Here is an 18,118-nt window from a genome sequence, read left to right as displayed (position 1 = left end):
CAAGATCCATCAGATAATTATCAGGTCTGATATCCCTGTCATGACATACTTGAGTGGGGGAAAGAGCTTCTTGCTACTGGCTTCTGCCACATAAATAAAGACCAAAACAAATTACCTGCATCAGAGAAGTAAGCATATCTTCTGTCTCTCTGCTGCTGCTTCCTTTGCATGTTTTCTGTAATGGTACTTACTGCAGAGCCTGACACTCTGGTCCAGTGCATGTGGGAGCAAAGGCAATAATTTTTGTTTTCTACTTCTTAGTAGTACGAGGTAACTAACATTTTAATGATCAGTTTTACCATTTTCATCTTGCGACAGTATATAACGTTACTATGGTTTCTTATGTTCCCATCACACAAGAACTATTCCCTCCACACAAAGTAATTCCTTAACTATCAAGTACAAAGGTCTTTTTCACACAAAAAATATTCACGACCACTATAAGTTACTATCCATTTACTTTACACCAGTACTATGGAACTCTACAACCATCCTCTCGGTTTAAATTAACCTGCTGAAAGTTTCTTGTTAGTGTCTTAGAAACACATCAATCTGTACAGATGGAAGAGAAAGCTCATCACAATCTGATCCATGAACTGCTCACCCAAGCATCTCCAGACCTTTTAGTTACAAGTTTACAGGCATCATTTTATGGCAGCCGATTTCTAATTTTCATGAGAAAATTCATTTGTCCCACATTTTTGTAAATGTAAATTCACTTATTCCAGTTACCGTATATATTGCCTGCAATAATGTGAATGCAGAGGCACAAGCAGAAGAGAGGAACAACTGTTCCCCTCTCACCATGGCACCGCACCACTGTGACCAGGAAGACGTGGTAACACCATGCGATGAAATGTCTACGAGCACATGGAGACGACTAAAAAATACCCTGCTGAGCTTCTGAGAGTGTCTCCCCATCGAGCTGTAGGTTTGCAGACAGTGGAGCTATGATCAGGATGAGCAGCAGTAGAACCACTGAGTTTAAAACATCTGCTGTTCGCTGCAGAGACAGCTATGGCTCATCAAAATTAACCACATGATGCCTCCTACTCCATACCAATTAAACCAGAGCAAAGAAATGCTACCAAACTAATCTACAACAATCACATTTACCATTTCACTCCTCTTTAAGGAGAACTCTGAAGTTCTGATGTGACTCAGGATAAAGCCATTTTATCACAGCACAGATTTTTATTAGCTAGTTCCCACCAGACGGGCACCACAGCCCTCTCACACAACAAAATCAGTAACAGAGAATCTTACTGGAAGCTCAGAAACATGTTTACTTTATATACAAGAAAAACTTATTTACATCAATCAACAGTAAACTATATACAAAAAAAAATACAAGAGACGTTTCCGTGGTAATCACTGTATAAATTAACACAATAAATAGGAGGGAAGCAGGTCCCATTCTTAAGGCACAAAACCTTCTTCCCAAGACTGTACAGGGATTCACTTGCTTCCCTATGCTTTTGACAGGATCACAGGAATGGCGGGGAGACCCCTGAGGAACAACAGTCGGTGGATGATGATACAGACATGCAGTCACTGCTGACAATTGTAGAAAAACATCATTTTTCATCCTTTCCTTTTTTTTTTTTTTACAGTACACACATCTTAAGATACAAATATTTCGTGTAAACAGTCTTTTTTTTTTTTTTAAATCACATAGATAGTATGCACATTTTAAAATAATACTAAAGCGATAAACAAAGCTTTCCATACGATTTGGGTGCGGAAACGTCCCCGGGACCGGCACTGAGGCCTCCTCAGAGCTGGGTGCTGCCAGGTGGCCGGCACATCCAAGCGGCACAGCTCCCTCTGCAGCGCGGAGCCGGCTCCTGCCGCCGCGGGAACTCGTGCGCTCGGTGCTGGGATCCCACAAACCCAACCAGAAAGGCTGCACTGGCACTAACAGCCCTCCTCAGGGCAGGACCCACCGACAGCCAGACCCTCCTCCAGTCTCCACTGCATGCACTCCCAACTGAACCCAGACATTGCAACACGCGGGATGTTATTCCCCAGAATTCGCCAATGAACATCAAAGGCAGTGCTGGAATGTGGAGATAATGCACTGAAACCTCTTCCTAGCAGAAGAAACTGTACACCCATTGCACTGAGGATACTGCCCCAGCATCACTGCCAAGGGTGAGGGATGATGAACAGAAGATGCTGCACAGCTTTCACATGAGTAGCATCTTTTAAGAGACTAAACATATGCCCAATACATGCAGTTCTAGCTTCTCTCAAGCTGGTGTTTTACCTGAGACTGCAGGAGAGTCTCTTTTTTTTGGCAAAGCAGCAGATTTTTTTAGTAATTGTCTTTCCTGAGTTTCTCTCCCACAAAAAATGATCTGATGCCAAAGGAGGAACTCAGAATAATGTAGCCAGGAGTTCAGCCTGGCTCCCTACTTTGCAGATAGCTCTCACTGACGTTTGACACAAATTGTCCTCCTCTGTTCACAAAATCACTGTGAAAGAAATCTGCATTATTCCCAGTGAGACACAGAGAGCTACAACCCTTCTGTTAGATAGAAACCTTAATACATATTCGAAGGCACTCAGGTTAAATGTGGATCCCATTTTCTAGCTCTTAAAAGAAGGTAGAACTCTCTCCCCGCCTCCGGTAAGCGACAGACAGGAATATACTGGCTATGAACCCTTTGATAAAACATGCATGTACACAAAAAGGATCTGAACCCTTCGACATGACAGACCATGAGAGTAAAAGAAATGAAGATTGGTCTGTGCAGGCATCATCGCTCACAGCAGATGGCTAATGGCCGTCAGGCCTCTACAGATATGGCACAAATTAACATGCCTAAATGTCAAAACCCTCTGGATTCCCCTGTTACTCTGAGCAGGAAGAGTACAGAGAAGCTGTTCCTATTGAGGCAAAAATTTAATACCCCAGGAATTATGCAAGCAAGGCAAGCGCTATTGTTTACGCACCTTTCACCAGGAGGTTGCCTGGAGAAACTTCACAGCAAGACCAGCTCCTTCAGCAGGTACAGGAACATACATGGATCTCACCTCCTCTCCAGCTATCCCCTGCCTGCTGCTCCCTATGCTCTCCTGGGCAGGCACACCAGTGTCCCAGCCACGCACACCCCTGGGGACAGGCTCACCTCACTGTCACCAGCGAGGACGCCTGCATCCTGGAGCTCTCCTTAGTGGAGGTTTCTCCTCATTCTCATGCAGACATTGCTCTCTGCCTCAACAAGCAAGTGGCAAAATACCGTATGTCCACAATTCTTACTGATCTGATACCCCAGGAATTCAATACAGTGGCAGGGGGGGGCTGTACTGATAAAGAAAAAATATGGCTATGGAAACAATTGGCAATTTATAGATAGGAGAAAAAAGTTCAGGGCAAAGTTGACATACTTCTTGCTCAGTCACCACAGAATTTATATCTGAAATTTTGCTAGCTGTGTCAAGCACGTTTAGTCTTCTGTTAATTTCTCATGAGCAAACCCTGTCACTCGCTAGGCTGAGAGGAGAAGTGGGTAAATGACTAGTTAAAAACAGGGAGAGGCAGCATAATCCTTGGTGAAATCTTAAAGAACACAATTGAGTTTGCCCAGCATGAAATCAGCCCATAACCTTTTAAAGCTGTCAAGTCTTCACATAAAATAACTTGTCTGACTGTTGTTAGACTAGAGAGCTGATGTCAATTTGATAAAATCCTTACAAGTAACAAAGAAGAATGATGTCCTCAGGAAATTATCTTCTATGTCACTGTGTATGTGGCCATTTTTTGTCTGCAGCCATAGCAAGAGAGGTGCCATTCTGTAATAATAAAAAAATAAATACATACAAAACGACAAAGTAATTAAAAATTCCTGCTGTCTCTTCAGCTTTACAGCACTGAATGTTCCCGAATTCCCTTTGCAGTGATAAACACGGCAATGTAGCTATGCATGCTGGTCTTCAGGCTTTAACAGTCACCCGACTGGCGTCAGGCAATACAGCGGAAATTCGAAGGCCATCTAGGAACTCTGATTCAGAGGCACTAATTTTTCCATGCTCCACTGCTGGTGGTACCAAAGGCAATTTACCAACATAGTCCGTTTTTCGTTACAATGCCCATACACTCAGTAACAATCCTCCTTCTCTCAGTGCTCGTACAGGAGCCTTGATGTTTGACAGCACACGATATCTCTCTAGAGGGTACAACCAGCTTAATCTTTTGGTATTCACCTTGAAGTGAAGCAGCAAGGCAGCAAGAGAGAGAAGCAAGGTGGAAAAGCCACTAGAACCAAGCCAGGTGAAAAGATGCGAGTACTACAGATAAATTGTATTTTTTGTGACATATAGCTTTCTGCACTGCAAGTGGAAATAAAGAAACAGCTCCATTGTCTAAGGCCATGAAAGTGACACTGAACAGGCAGGAAGTGGGTCCTGGCCACTGCCAGTCATGCTGCTCCCTCCACCAAGACAGAGCAAATTGTTCCATATCTCACCCCACTACATGACATTTCTCGCGCAGCCCAAACAGCTAGTTAGTGTTCCTTGCCCTTCCATTTGGTCTCCTGAAGACAAAGTTCAGAAGGGGAAATGTCAGAGCTGATCTCCTGTCATCTTTTGGCTCTCCAAAATTTTTTCTTACTGCCAGGAATTTCTGAACATTTGTTTGTGATGCTTTAAAACCTAAAGGTTGTACCATCGCCGCTGGCTGGAAGAGGAGAGCCAGGCCCTGCGGAAGACCCCACATGCTGGTGCAAACCGCTGTTTGAACCACATGCATTGTTTGTTGCAAGGCATACGTGAGTGAGAATCAGTGGGTATTCATCGGCAAGAGGTCTGGACTGGCTTTGAATTTCTGATGCAAACCGCATGCAACTACAGGTGAATTAAAAACAGATTAGTAAGACATAAGGATAAGCTTTGTCCCACTTAAATGTTCTAAGATACAGGTGTGACACACAGATGAGCAGGAAAATTTTGGGTCTGAAAAGACTGTCAGATGCTCCTGAACTAAGACTGGCCAATAAATTTTTTGCCCTGAATAATTCTACTATGATGAAGTTATCCAGTAAAGGTAGCTGTGTTGCAATTCTCAGGAGTCCTGCACTGTCACTGGAACCAGAACTTCCCACGTCGGAGGACATGGTTCTTCAAACAGCAAGCGAGTTTTCTTCCAGGAGGCTCTGCCTGACCACAGACAAGGTGCCTCTCGACTGGATGCAGCCGTACCCCACAGGAAAAAAGGTAGCACCATGCTTGGTAGATAGGAGCTCTGAACAGCCACAGTTTGGCTGTTCAGCAGCGACAGTCGTGAGCACATCTGCTCTGTGAGGTGACTGCTGTGCAGTTAGGGGGAATGGTAGACACAGGCTGTGAAAACAGAGGCTAAACCTCGCTGGCAGGAGTACTCCGGCTCAGCTCCTTGATCCCGTGCAGTATTCTCTTCATGTGACCCACTTTGGTCACACCCAGGTCCTGGAAGAAAAGAGAAAACTTTTCCTTAGGAGAAAGGCTGGCGGGGGGGGAAATTCCAGGTGGCCAAGCAAAGGTTACAAACCAGTCAGCCAGTTACAAAGAGGCGAGGAAACCAACCAGAAAGATTACAAACTGAGCATTATACATGGAACCTCGAAGCCTGTGTCAAAAAGCTATCAGAGCATCACAGGGTAACAAACACAGAGCAGGCGCAGAGCAATGGAGAGAATAAACTGTGGACCACTAGCCAGAAATGCAAATTGCTTTGACTGTCAAAGGCCACAGCAAGAGAACAGACAGAGCATACAGATCTCAAGGACCTAAGCTAGTAGGCAAAGCATGCAGGAAGAACCAATCCGCCACTGGTCACATGAAATAAATGTGTGAATGCTTGGGTGCCGTGCGACAAAGCACAGGCTGTAGCTGGGTGGCATGCAGAGGAACTGGCTACACAGATCACAGCAAATCTCAGAACAGGAAGATGGTCAAAATCACAAAGGAAGATCCAAGGGGCATTCAGCAAATGCCATGCACTACTTTACAACAAAGTATTTTTCTGCTATGTGCAAGTCACTAGAACAATGACACAAGTCTCCTGCGCATGCAAAGAACCATCACTTTCAATTTTTCTCTGTAGAGAAAGCATCTCCTGGTGAGGAGATGCGAAGTTCTGTCGTGTGGTTACTAAGCACTATTTTAAAATATTCTCTCCACCTAGCAGCCCCATCAAAGACCACGACAATTTTTTTTTGTTGTAACAAAGAAGTGTGATGTTCTATTTTTCCAATGACTGCTACATAAGAACCAAATTTTCCCAGTCACAGTATGTTCTGCAAAGATGGTACGGGAGCTGAGAAGCTGCAAACCTCCATTCCATCATTAAAATCAGAGGCTCTCAAGAACACTTTCTGCAATCTGTGTGCTGGACTGCATTACATCTCCAGGAAGCTGTGGCAGAATTGGACAGCTGGTCCCTCAACTAGCTGTTCCATCTCCCTGCTACTAGAAATCAAGTGACCTGAAACAGTGAGAAAATACAATGAAGCTGCAATGAACCCGTCCATCTTGCCAAGGCACGTGGAATGAACAGCGGGCAGACCACTTCCAAGCACATTGAGCACAGAAGGTCATGCAGATGCAGCTGGCTATTTCTCATGAGCCGATCATCAAAGTACCTTGAGGTCCCTCCGTTCGAGGTGCAGGAGCTCAGAGCCCCGGACGTCATGCCGGATGAAGATATCCTTATACTCACAAAGACTGAGATGCTCAAGCCACGCCGCAACCTCCTCCGTTCCCCAGAGGTGAACTGTTAGAGATGGAAAAGCAGGAGTGCATTGAGTACCCAGAACCCCAGAAGACAGCGAGAGATGAGGACACCATCAGCACTCAGTGCCAGAGAGGGGCCAGCAGCACCACAGCCTCAAACCAAGGGGAGGGCAAGGACTGGGAGCACGATCTAGTCTCAAACCAAGGAGGTAGGGCAGGCAAAGGTAAGAGGTGTTCTCTTAAGCAGAGGCTAGCTGCAGTAAAACCAGAAGGAAGTGCATGTTTGTTTTCATGGGATTGGATAAACTTATTTTCAAAGTTTACCCCCGTGTTTAAGAAGAGGTAGTTCATTGATATTCCTCTGCATACAAAACAATGGATTCATAAAATATGTAAAGTCCAGCACAGATTAGTTTGTTATTATGTACGAGCACTTGTGCTCAGTAAACAAAACAGCAACCCCTCTCCCCCAAGTCTGAGGGAGGTGGGAGTTTAGACTTCCACCTGCTTGCACAGCCTCTACATAAGAGAATAATAAAATTCCCAGGTTCTGGGAGGCAATGAATGAGCACCAGCCTGTCAGATAGTCCATGGCAGAGGACAGGACCCAAGAGCCCACAGAACAGGTAGTACTTCCGGATTTTAGAAGAAAGTCTTCATAAGGAGAGTATACACCAAAAAATCAACTAACCCAATTGGAGAGAAAGTGTCTTGAATGGCAATTTGTTGATTCATGGGCAGTTTTTATCTACTGACCAGTAGGATTAAAGGTCAGGGTGCACCTGTGGTGATGCTGATCCCCAGCCAATTAGACATGAAACTTGATTAAAGCCTGAGGGTGAATCAATGAGAAAAACATCATTAACCATATCACAGAAAATTACCAGTGAAAAGACTGGAGTTATGCGGACTTGGGCCCCGCAGTCGTTTAGGTATCTAAAATGTCAAAATCCTCAAATTCACTTCACTAAGCATCCCCTAGAACATCCCTGCAAATGTCTGGATGTAGGCAGAATTCTTCAGAGGGTACTTTCTATTTCTGCTCAGGAATATTTGCATGGTACTGGGGGACAATGACTTGGAACCGAGCAATAAGCTACTTTGCCACATGAAAAAGGCAGACTAGACCTCCAAGAAAAGGCAGATGCACATGAAACAGAAGAAGGAAAGGACGTGAGAGGAAAGAGACAGGGAACAGGTAATGGTGTGAGCACACTGATGTGACAAAGAGACACAACGAATGAGCAGACTTGGTACCCGGCAATCCCATGCTACTATGAGTCTCCTTATTTTTGTTGTTCTTCTCCTTTTTAAACTTGGTCACCAGCCGGAATTTGCCACTGCGGCTGCGTTTAGAATAATCCAGCATCTGGTTCTGTAAGAACAGAAAGGGAAAAATCAGGCAAACAGCCATAAATTGATTGGAATGGACCAAGAGCAACAACTACTGTCAGGCTCAGCTCCATGACCTTGTAAGAGAAGAAAAAAAAAATCTAAATTCATTCTGATCAAGACAGGAAAGGAAACAGAGAAAGTTGGTCCCATGCCATGCAAACGACCTTAGCAGGAAATTACTTTCTTTAGCCATAGGGGGGTCAAGTTTCCTTTTTAAGGATTTTTTTCTCACATCAGTCATATATTCACTGGAAGCCAAACACAGCCAACTAGTGAAAAAGAACAGCTAGGGAAATACAGCCTCGGTCCTCCTCACCTCCTCATCACAGGGCTCCATCAGCTGCCACAGCCAAGGGATGTCTGCTAGTTTCCTCAGCTGGAGGTCCATGTCTGCCAGGGCTGCCTGGAGCTGCTCTTTCTGTGGAGGATCTAATTGCTGGATCAGAAATGGAAGCAAAGCGGAGTTAAAAGCCACATGGTGGAACACACAGGCCCTTGCTGTGAAATTCCTAGCTAACAAAGCAGTTTCTCCTTTGAAAAGGGAGTGCACAGCAGGCTCTCTGCCCAGATGTTACCAAGTTAACGATTTTCACCTTTTCTGAGCTCCAAACTCTGTGCAAGCTAGATTGACTGCTCATCATGCCCATGTAGCAACACAATCCTAATTCCTCAATGATAATATTTAAACTGACTTGTTACAAAGAAGACCAAAACCAGCAAAATGTTGCTTGCCAAGGCAACAGTAGGAGAGAAAAGAAAGAGGCTGCTTTACTCGTGCTTTGTGCTTCTTACCAGCGCCATCTTGCCCGCCAGCAGCAGCTCTGTCTCATTATGCAGGGCTTTGACATTATTCACCATCTCTACAACAAGGCTGCAGTTCAGACCCTGCAGGGAAGCAATTCATGCACAAATTAAGCCTGGAAATGCAGAGGTCTGAATACTCAAAAGGAAGAAGCCTTAGACAAGCAAGGCCTACTTTTGATGAGTCAGAAAGGAAAACTAAGAGCGATGGAACAAGGACAAAATGGGAGATGCCAAGTAAGTGAAGTACCTCTGTAGACTTGGATTTAGCGTAGACTTTGTCCATAGACTTGGAGCTGGCATTGACAGCATGGGCAAGCTCCTGTTCCATGTCCTGATAGGACTGGGCTATTTCCCGAATGCTAAAGAGAGAATTACAGATTGCATCAGCATATGCTCAAAGCAGGTGATCTTTCCTGACTGGGTATCTCCTGTAATACCCATCTGAGTGACGAGAGTGGAAACAAAGCACAGGAGGGGCACAGCCCCTGGCAAAGCAGGGCAATTCTCCCTGCTAGGGTGAGCATGCACAGGCAAAGCAAGGCAGAGCTCACATGCATAACTCCAGGTGCATATTCAATTCGGCACACAAGTTAGGATCAGCTTGAAATACAACTTAAACATTTCAGTATGGCCGTAGTGATGTGAAATGCAGCTGCACATATGACAGTTTAATAAATCTTCTCTGATGCGACTCTGGGAATTTTCTCTGAGAGGCCCAGACTAAGGAGCTGAAGATCTGAGTAAAGGATGAACAGGTGAGCATAGTGACTTCTTCCAGAAATCTCTGTTGGGCATCAGGATTATAAGAACCCAGCTTGTCATCTGAGCTCCTAGAGAGGCCTTTGTTTCATTTCTGATAAAAATAATTGATGTTCAAAGATAATGCGTTCTTTCACCACTAAAGGATCCATGTTTGCTCATGAAAGTAACATTTTTTGTTCAGAATGACCTCAGAAATTTTATTCAACTTCAGTCCTTGTGCAGCTGGGACAGTGCATCATGAACAATGTTACCCCCAGTGACATGGACCAGCACTGCAGAAGATAAGAGTGAACAGAAGCATCTCCAAGAACAGGGAGTAGGACAAGAACTTCAGGCACTGAAGGAGGGCTCTATTCACCAAAAGCAAATTGCGTCCCACCTGTGGATCAGAGCACCTGCAGCTTGACCAAACTGGTTGATCTGGGTGGATTCTTCTTCCGACATGATCTCTGGTTGCAGAGAGAAAGAGGAGGGTCGGGACAACTCACACTTCTGTTTGTCCTCCCAGGACTTCAAGGTGCTCTCAAATGCCTAAAAACACAGCAAGCAAACTATAAGATACCTCATAAAGCTCCTATAAAAAACAATGGATGCAAAACACACAAATCCAATATGGACACTTTTCACCACAGGACCCAGTGGTTCAGCTCCTCTGCTAACTAGCTGCCTGGGCTGAAAGGTTTCCACGCCACATGCCTGCCCTGCCTTAATTTTTACTTAAGCCTAGTTTTAGTCAAAATTGCTAGGCCAATTCTGAGGGCCAGACTAGCAAAATCCACCGACTCCCAACTGGTTGCAGCCTTTTCTCTGAGTAGTTGTATCGCCTCTACACTTCAGTATTACTGCACACCTCTTCAAGTGACATCTCAGAGCTGGAAATTAAAAATGTTCAAAACTCTTCCTTATCTGGAAGTAAACTGGGCTTCCCCAGTAAGTGAACTCAGAGGTAGGACCTTGTCCCACTTGCACCCATAACGATATCCCTGCTGGCATCAGCTAGCAGTACGGGAAAAAGTAAAACAGATCCAATGCAGAAGGACCAAAATTGGATATGGTCAGAATGAAAACTGAAACACGGAGGTTCAGGGCAAGGAGAGATGGATCATTGAGCACAGGAAATGGCAAGAGAGGTTAGACAAGAGATGATGGGTGGGGAAGACTGAAATAGGAAGAATAATTCAGAGATGAAGATGAGGGTAACAAGCAAGGGTGCGAAGTTTTTGTGGGAAAAAAAAGAAAAGAAAAGAAAAGAAAATCAGCATTTGGGGAGCCAGAAAAGAAGACTGAGTGCGATAGCTGGATGGGAAGGGGGAACAAAATGGTATCACAGATCCTGAGTCTGGGAAGTCAAATGAGGTGAGTACAGACTAGGTCAGGAGCACGGGACTAAGAACAGAGACACGAGACAGATGGAGCAGAAAAGCCAGTGTCACCTAGAACACAAGTGCCTTTGGGGACAACCCAAAGTTCTAGGGACATGCCATTCTCCTGTGTCTGCAAATACTGTGAAGCTCTGTGGTGAAGCATTTCCTGCCCCTACTGCTCCTCACACAGGACAAAACCCGGCTCTGCCAGCTCCGCACAAGCGACCGGCTGCTCTCAGCCTCGCTGATGACTTTTCGGTGGTCCAGGTGAGGCCACATGACAGAATTTGAGTTTTTCCATCTTCAGTTTAGGAAACTAAATATCCCAAATCACATTTGAAAAATGCTATCAAAAGTGCAGGGTCACACAGGTGGAGAAAGGACCCAGCTACATCTACCGCACAGGACAGATTTGCTCTGTGAAGGAAGGGGTGTGCAATGATGATCAAAAGGACAGCAGGAAAAAACAAGAGAAGCCCACAGTCAAGACAAAAGCTGAATGTTGCTCTGCAAAACTGAAACCTCTTCCTCAGTGGCATTTCCATGCCCCTAAAAACAGGTTTGTACGCAATGAGGAGTGGGATGGCACAATCATAGCCACGGCTTTGGATGGCTCAACACACACAGCACACTCCCTAGGGACTTGTGTGTCCTGTCTACCTTTTATGCTTCACTCCACCCTTCCCACCATACCCACAGGTAGGTTGCCTCTCCTTTTCTCCCTCCCACCTCTACAGCAGCAATCCTGTTCCTCCTTGCCCTCTGTGCAATCTCCTTCAGTCATTCCCCCTCCAAGTCAGCGTGACACTGCAGAAGCACTCTCACCCTTCTGGAAAGACTGCATGCACTATTCCTGTCTCCTCCTCTTCACAAAATTTGCATCAAGGGGTGATACGACAAGGGTTAATGGATTTAAACTAAAAACAGGCATGCTCAGACTAGATATAAGGAAGACATTTTTTACAATGAGAGGGGTGAAACCCTGGAATGAGTTGCCCAGAGAGGCTGTAGATGCTCCATCCCTAGAAATATTCAAAGCCAGGCCAGACAGGGCTCTGACCAACCTGATCTGGGTGAAGATGTCTCTGCTCATGGCAGGGGGTTGGACTAGATGACCTTTGAAGGTCCCTTCCAACCCAAACCATGCCATGATTCTGTGATCAATACCCACTGTTCTCTCCCAGCTCAAGGGGTCTTGGGTATTGCCCTGTCCTACCATGACAGGGGCTTTGGGTGCCCACCTTTGCTTTCTCTTCACACTATCATCCTTGTAAATTCCTGCCAGGCAACGTGCCTCAGGCCTGTACCAGGCTGCTTTCCCTTTTTCCTCTTGGCTGTTCTCTCTTTTCCCGTTACTCAGCAGGTGAGTCCCTTGCAGAGGACTTTTATTAGCTCTGGAAGCTGGGTAAAGGGGGGTTATGCTGGAAAGTATTAAGAGCTGCTATCAACCAAACTGTTTAGGCACGGGCAGTCACAGATTTGGGAGGACCCGTAAAGCCTGTTTGTGCCACAGCAAGGCCTTTATCCTTTCCTTTGGCTCCCCACCATTCGGCAATACAGTAAAACAGCAAGGACACTTCCTCATGTGGCGGTACTCATCAGATAATATATATTTGAAAATTATGAGATTAGAGACACACACTGCTGAACAAGGCATGAGACACTGCTTTACTTGGTCAATGAGGTATAGGCCACAGATTGAACAACTACCAGAAATCAAGATACTGAACAGCTGGATCTAGATAATCCGCAGCACTCAGTGAAGCAGGCATCCTGTGAGAAAAACAGCATGCAAGCGTGTTAACAAATGCGGTCACAAGGCACCTAGAAAAGGAAGCAAAATAAGCTTGCATAAACAACCTTATTTATGCAATTTCCCAAGTGGTGAATGCAAGTTTAGTCACGTTCTTTCCAAAAAGTTTTATGCAAAATATGCTTCTTAAATTCAAAGTGATAAGCCTTCACATGTGGCCATTGCCACACTCTCCAGGTATACGTGACATCAAAACACGTGTACTACACAGTGTATGCAAAGGCTGCTCTTACCCTGTCTCGGGTGAGGGTCTGTGCCCTGTTCTTATGAACAATCCAGATGTAACCAGGAGGCTGGATCCAGGCTTCTCCATCCACTTGCACGGGGACTCCCTCTTCTCCAAGAATTGCTATCTTCACTGTCCGACACTGAAAGAAGTGATTGTGTCAGAGAATCTCTAAAATGTTGGTTTTCCAAAAGCATACAACATTCTCTTTCTTTCCAAAGCCTTTCCCCAGGTACTGTAGCTTTGGTGCTGCTAGAAGCAGATGTGCCTGAGTGGCAGGGGATGCCTGCAGCAGGGACCATTTGCTGTGTCTTCGGACTAATCTGTATTTGAGTTGCTGGTCCAGCTCCTACCACAATGAGTGCAGCAAACAATTCCATGCCCAACTTGCCCCTGAACATACTCATTTTCAGCCCTGGTGGGTGCTCTTGCCATGGACCAGAGAGAGCACAAAGGAGGCCTGTACCAACTGAAACTGGCAAAAACGTCACAAGCTGGAGATGCGGGAGGCAAGAAGAGCTCACAAAAGCAATTGATACCTGTGCAATCCGGTGATGCTGTAGGTTTATGACTCGTGACACTGCCATCTGCATGCTACCAAACACTGCTACCACCTCCAAAATCTTGTCATCAAAGGAGGGGGCTGTAAATGTCTAGCCAGATAAAAGGGGAAGAGAATTCAGTTGACATACAGCTCTGTTGGAGAGGTTTCCTTTACCGCCCATTGCTGCAGATCTGGGGGATGGCTTTCAATTGTGCTATTTACTCTGTATAAAATTAACAACGAGACTAGAAGGTGAAGATCTGCAGGGAGCTAGGAGGGAGAAAGAGGACTCTTGATATTCCTACTGTGCTTCCAATGGCAGCTGAAGTATAACTCAAACACAAAAGCTGTAAGGCCCCAAGGCAGTAATTATGAGAGTAGGCACTTTTTCATCACAAATAATACAATGTTTCTGAGCGGATCTAACCCCCTTGGCCTTCAAGGGGCTTTACTTATCAGGCAGTCTGAGGGGACAAGGTCAATCTAGTGTACTTCCTGGACATCCAAATGGTCTGTTGTGGGTTTTTTTGGTTTTGTTGTGGTTTTTTTCTTTTTTCCCTGAATCATTACAGACTGCTTGAGTGTGAAGCTGCTGAAGACTGGATTTCAGTATCCTATGCCCTTCACATAGAAAGTACATGCAGACAGGGCCCTTGCCCTCTTCTTCCAAGCACTACTCTCAGGGGCTATGACTTCAAAAGCAACAGTAAGTAGAAACATTTCCTGGGTCTCCTTAGAGAATACTCACATCATCTTCCTTGGTTCCCCCCCAGAAGTTGGTGCCTCCTGCGTAGCTGGGAATGTTGAGTACGGCAATTCCCTGGAGGCTGGGCAAAGGGATCGGCCTCCCATCGCACTGCACAGAAAAGAAGGTGATGTTACTCTCAGCACAGCAGGAGAGAGCCCCTCCTGCCAGAGTACACACTCCAAGAACAGAAAACAGCCTGCACAGCTCAGTAATAAACTAATTCAGGTTTCTTCCAGTTTATTGTTGGCCTAGCATTGTAGAACATATCCACTCATGTCTCATGAACCATACCTCTTTCGGCAGACATGGATTTTAGAGAAATACTATTGCTTCTTTTCCCCAAAGAGAACAGGGCACACCTGAAAGGCTTGGCAAAGCCTCTTGGTTTATTCCTCCAGAAGGGGAAATTAAACTTCTGAAACATCTACGCAGTCTGCTGCGATGACGGTCTCTTCCTGCAAGCTACCTGTTTGTGCTGTACGTGGCCTATACAAGAATATTTCTTTCCCAGTTTGATCTACATTATAGCATAAATTAAGAGCTTTCTGCTGCACCTCCTTTCTAAAATGATGCATTCACATGAGATACCACATATAACATAACGATCTCCCCTACAGCTAATCCTTTCCAGCAGGACAACACTTCCTCTACAGGCTGAGAATACAAGTTATCTCTCAGAACCAGGCAAAGCCACTTCTACTAGCTCAGGGTGAGATACAACAAGTACATTCTATTGGGCAGGCAAGTGAAACACCGCGACATCACCAAGCAGAACAACCACGCCAAAGTCCATGTCTGAAGGAGACGCATTTAGGCATCCCAGATTTAGGAACAGGAGGGCATATTAATTCCTCACCTCCAGCAAGACTTTCTGCTCCAGGTTTTTGTATGTTCTGTGTAGCAGCTCCTTGGTCCCCAATACTCCGTACCACATCATGTTTTTAGTACGACTTCTAAGGGGGAAAATTGAAAAACTTAGCATAAGCATTTACCTTTTCACTTAGAGGGGAAAAAAACCCAACACATTGAAATGGTGCCTCCAACATCCTAAAACACAAAGGTGCTTTGCTTCCAAAAGGGTCAAGCACTCAAAATGGCCACTGCTTGTGCTAGCAACCTACTCCCCTTTAAATAAATGTCAGGTAGGAACTGAGGGTGACCAACAGACATTACCAGAAACACACACACATTCCCCTGGCACAGAACTTGTCAATCTCGTACACCACAACATCAACAGCGTTTTCCAGCACTCACTCAAGTATAGCAAAGGTACGAATCCTAGCGACACAAAGCATCCTGTAGTTGCCCAGGTATTCAAAAGACCAAAACCTGTGGTTTGTATTAAGTTAGGATCAAGGCCCCTGTGACATTTAGAGCTGAGATGTGATTATCTGAAAAATCTGAGATCATGAAGTAAACAGAACCAATGCACTAAAACCACACTGACATAGCTACTCAAAGATCTTATACGAGCCACAATAGTGCAATGAATCAGTAATAAATCAGTAGCTGATCTCCTCCATCACGATTTCAAACCTTGAAGGGGGATTACGCAGACAAGACTGACAATGTACCTGTTCAGCACACTTGTACACAATCGGCTCCAAAACCGCACAGAAACATGAAGTCATTTTCATCACCTCTGGCAGCAGCCAAAGTCAAACCCACCTGCATTTCTCTGGGTGCTCATCACGTTTGTTGTTGAAGTCCAAAGAAATCTTTGCATCCAGTCCAATTCCAAAGTAATTATTCATGACACACTTCTCTGTGTAACATTCACTGCCAAACAAAAGAAGAGAATTCCCACTCCTAAGTCTACGTACCGTTTGGTATACATCTCACGTACCCCCTCTGACACTTCGTAATTCTCTTGCATAAAAAGGAGAAGAACAAGAAAGCCATATGCCAGCATGCTCTGATAAGCACTGCTGGGAACTGCCTAAAACCCACCAGAAATACCATATAAGCAGCTACTGAGCAGAGGTTTCTGGCCTGCAGCCTCTGTCCGTAAGACTTCACAGCCACAAGACTTCCAGAAGAATTCTCCCCTTGCCACAGAAACATACTCAGAAGCTTACACTTCACTTACAAAAAGCTATGTTACTGGTCACTGGCATAGTGTAAAAAGTCCCACAAACATTAGCAATGCTAATTGTTTTTACATATATATGTATATATACATATATACATGTATACATGTATACATATATATTAGGTGTTACCTAAAGAGCCTAACAAATGAGCTCCAAAGTGTCAGCTACTGATCTCAGAGGCACTGAATCCCATGAAAAAAACTTAGAAGTCTGTATCAGTGGATTTTTACTGTTAAAACAGTTCAGCAGAAACGGCCTGAGGAAGTCTTCACATCACACTTCCCAGCTGCCTCCCCACGACCTTTCTCAGGCCTCCATGCTGTAAGGATGGTGATTCCTCCACAGGTTACTGGCTACTAACTGGAAACTGGAGTCATCTCTCAGTCTAGGGAGAAGACCGATCTAGATTTCATTCTCACCAAAAAATCTTCTACCATGAGCCAGATGTGTCACCACACATTAACTACACAAGCTGATTCTGACTGGCACCCAGTGTATGAATTCATTTACCGAACTCTAGGCTGCTGCAGTCCAGTTATTTACCTCTATAAACTAATCTGCTTCTCTGCTGAGGTCCATTTGGAAACACCCACTCCCTCCCTTCAACCTCCTGGGCATACTCACAGGTTTTCAGGCTCAGAATTAAAGGGATCAGCATGGATCAACAATCGGCTGATGACAGAGCTCCCAGGCAAAGAACCAGACATGCCAGCACGGATATCTGTAGGAAAATTGAGCACAGGGAAGAGTGTGATTAATAAGAAGCAGAAAACAGGTAACTTCAATCTCAGAGACAAGATGACAAGGCAGAATATATTAACTCTTGTCATTCAGTGGGGAAAGCAAATAGCAATAATACTTTCTTCCGTTCCAGAAGGCTTAGCTCTCTCAATTAGGAGAAGGGTTTCTGGGGCTGCCTGTAGGGTTTCTGATTGACAAGATACCACCTAAAGCCAGCAGCACCGTTGTACAGACACATGGAAATGGGAAACAGGAATGTATTCACTGCAGTAGCTTTTTTGTTCCAGGGTGACATGCAATGTCCTTGCTTCAATAAGTAGAGACAGAGGAGGAGGACTGAAGTTATTCTCCAAGTTGCTCAAGAATTATTGCCTTCTGATGCTTAAACTTTTAGCTGGCAACCCACAAACGGTAGCTTTGTCAGAGAGAAAGGAAACCACCTGCTTCCAGAAGACACAGTTTGAACAAGTAATTTGGGGGAAGGGACGGAAGGACAGCACCACAGTGATGGGGAGAAGTTGCTACACGAGACTTAGGAGGTGGGAATTCTGCTGGGTCTGTGCACCTCCAGTGACTTCAGTTTTCACAGGAAGGGACTGCTGCTCCCAGGCTGCTCTGCCACTCTTCAGAAACCCCTCTCAGCAGCATCGTATCGGCCTTCTCAAGGTTACTTTGAGCTCAGTATCTCCTTGTAATTGGCATCTAATGTGCCACTGCACAGTGGTAATACAAATCTGTGTCTAAGTCTGAGCTACAAGCCAAAAACTACTACAGTTCCCTGCAAATCTCCATTTTTTGGCCCTAGTGGAAAGTTATCCACAAAAGGATTTCTCTCCAAGCAGGCCTTGCACAGAAGAACATCAGGCAGGACAATTTCGTGTTTTCATGTGGAGGCTGCAGCCTGTGCTGCT

General features: G+C 45.1%; 1 protein-coding gene across 8 annotated transcripts in view; it reads right to left on the bottom strand.

Annotated features, from left to right (window-relative positions):
• Positions 1-1,266: 1,266 nt before the first annotated feature.
• The window catches only part of DGKD (diacylglycerol kinase delta), a 60,227-nt gene continuing 43,375 nt past the window's right edge, over positions 1,267-18,118 (bottom strand). For all 8 annotated transcript variants that reach the window (XM_065639619.1, XM_065639622.1, XM_065639623.1 and 5 more), the window contains exons 18-30: positions 17,091-17,187; positions 16,042-16,152; positions 15,230-15,326; positions 14,374-14,481; positions 13,621-13,734; positions 13,089-13,223; positions 10,058-10,209; positions 9,164-9,275; positions 8,905-8,997; positions 8,429-8,548; positions 7,975-8,092; positions 6,627-6,757; positions 1,267-5,451 (exon numbers count right to left, since the gene is read on the bottom strand). In XM_065639619.1, coding sequence (XP_065495691.1) covers positions 5,362-5,451; positions 6,627-6,757; positions 7,975-8,092; positions 8,429-8,548; positions 8,905-8,997; positions 9,164-9,275; positions 10,058-10,209; positions 13,089-13,223; positions 13,621-13,734; positions 14,374-14,481; positions 15,230-15,326; positions 16,042-16,152; positions 17,091-17,187 — 1,478 coding nt within the window. In that variant the 3' untranslated portion in view covers positions 1,267-5,361. The remainder of the gene's footprint in view (positions 5,452-6,626; positions 6,758-7,974; positions 8,093-8,428; positions 8,549-8,904; positions 8,998-9,163; positions 9,276-10,057; positions 10,210-13,088; positions 13,224-13,620; positions 13,735-14,373; positions 14,482-15,229; positions 15,327-16,041; positions 16,153-17,090; positions 17,188-18,118) is intronic.

The sequence above is a fragment of the Caloenas nicobarica genome, chromosome 8 (genome assembly GCF_036013445.1).
Source record: "Caloenas nicobarica isolate bCalNic1 chromosome 8, bCalNic1.hap1, whole genome shotgun sequence".
Classification (NCBI taxonomy): Eukaryota; Metazoa; Chordata; class Aves; order Columbiformes; family Columbidae; genus Caloenas; species Caloenas nicobarica.
The sequence above is the reverse complement of the archived record's forward strand: the minus strand, read 5'-3'. Positions and strand labels throughout refer to the sequence as shown.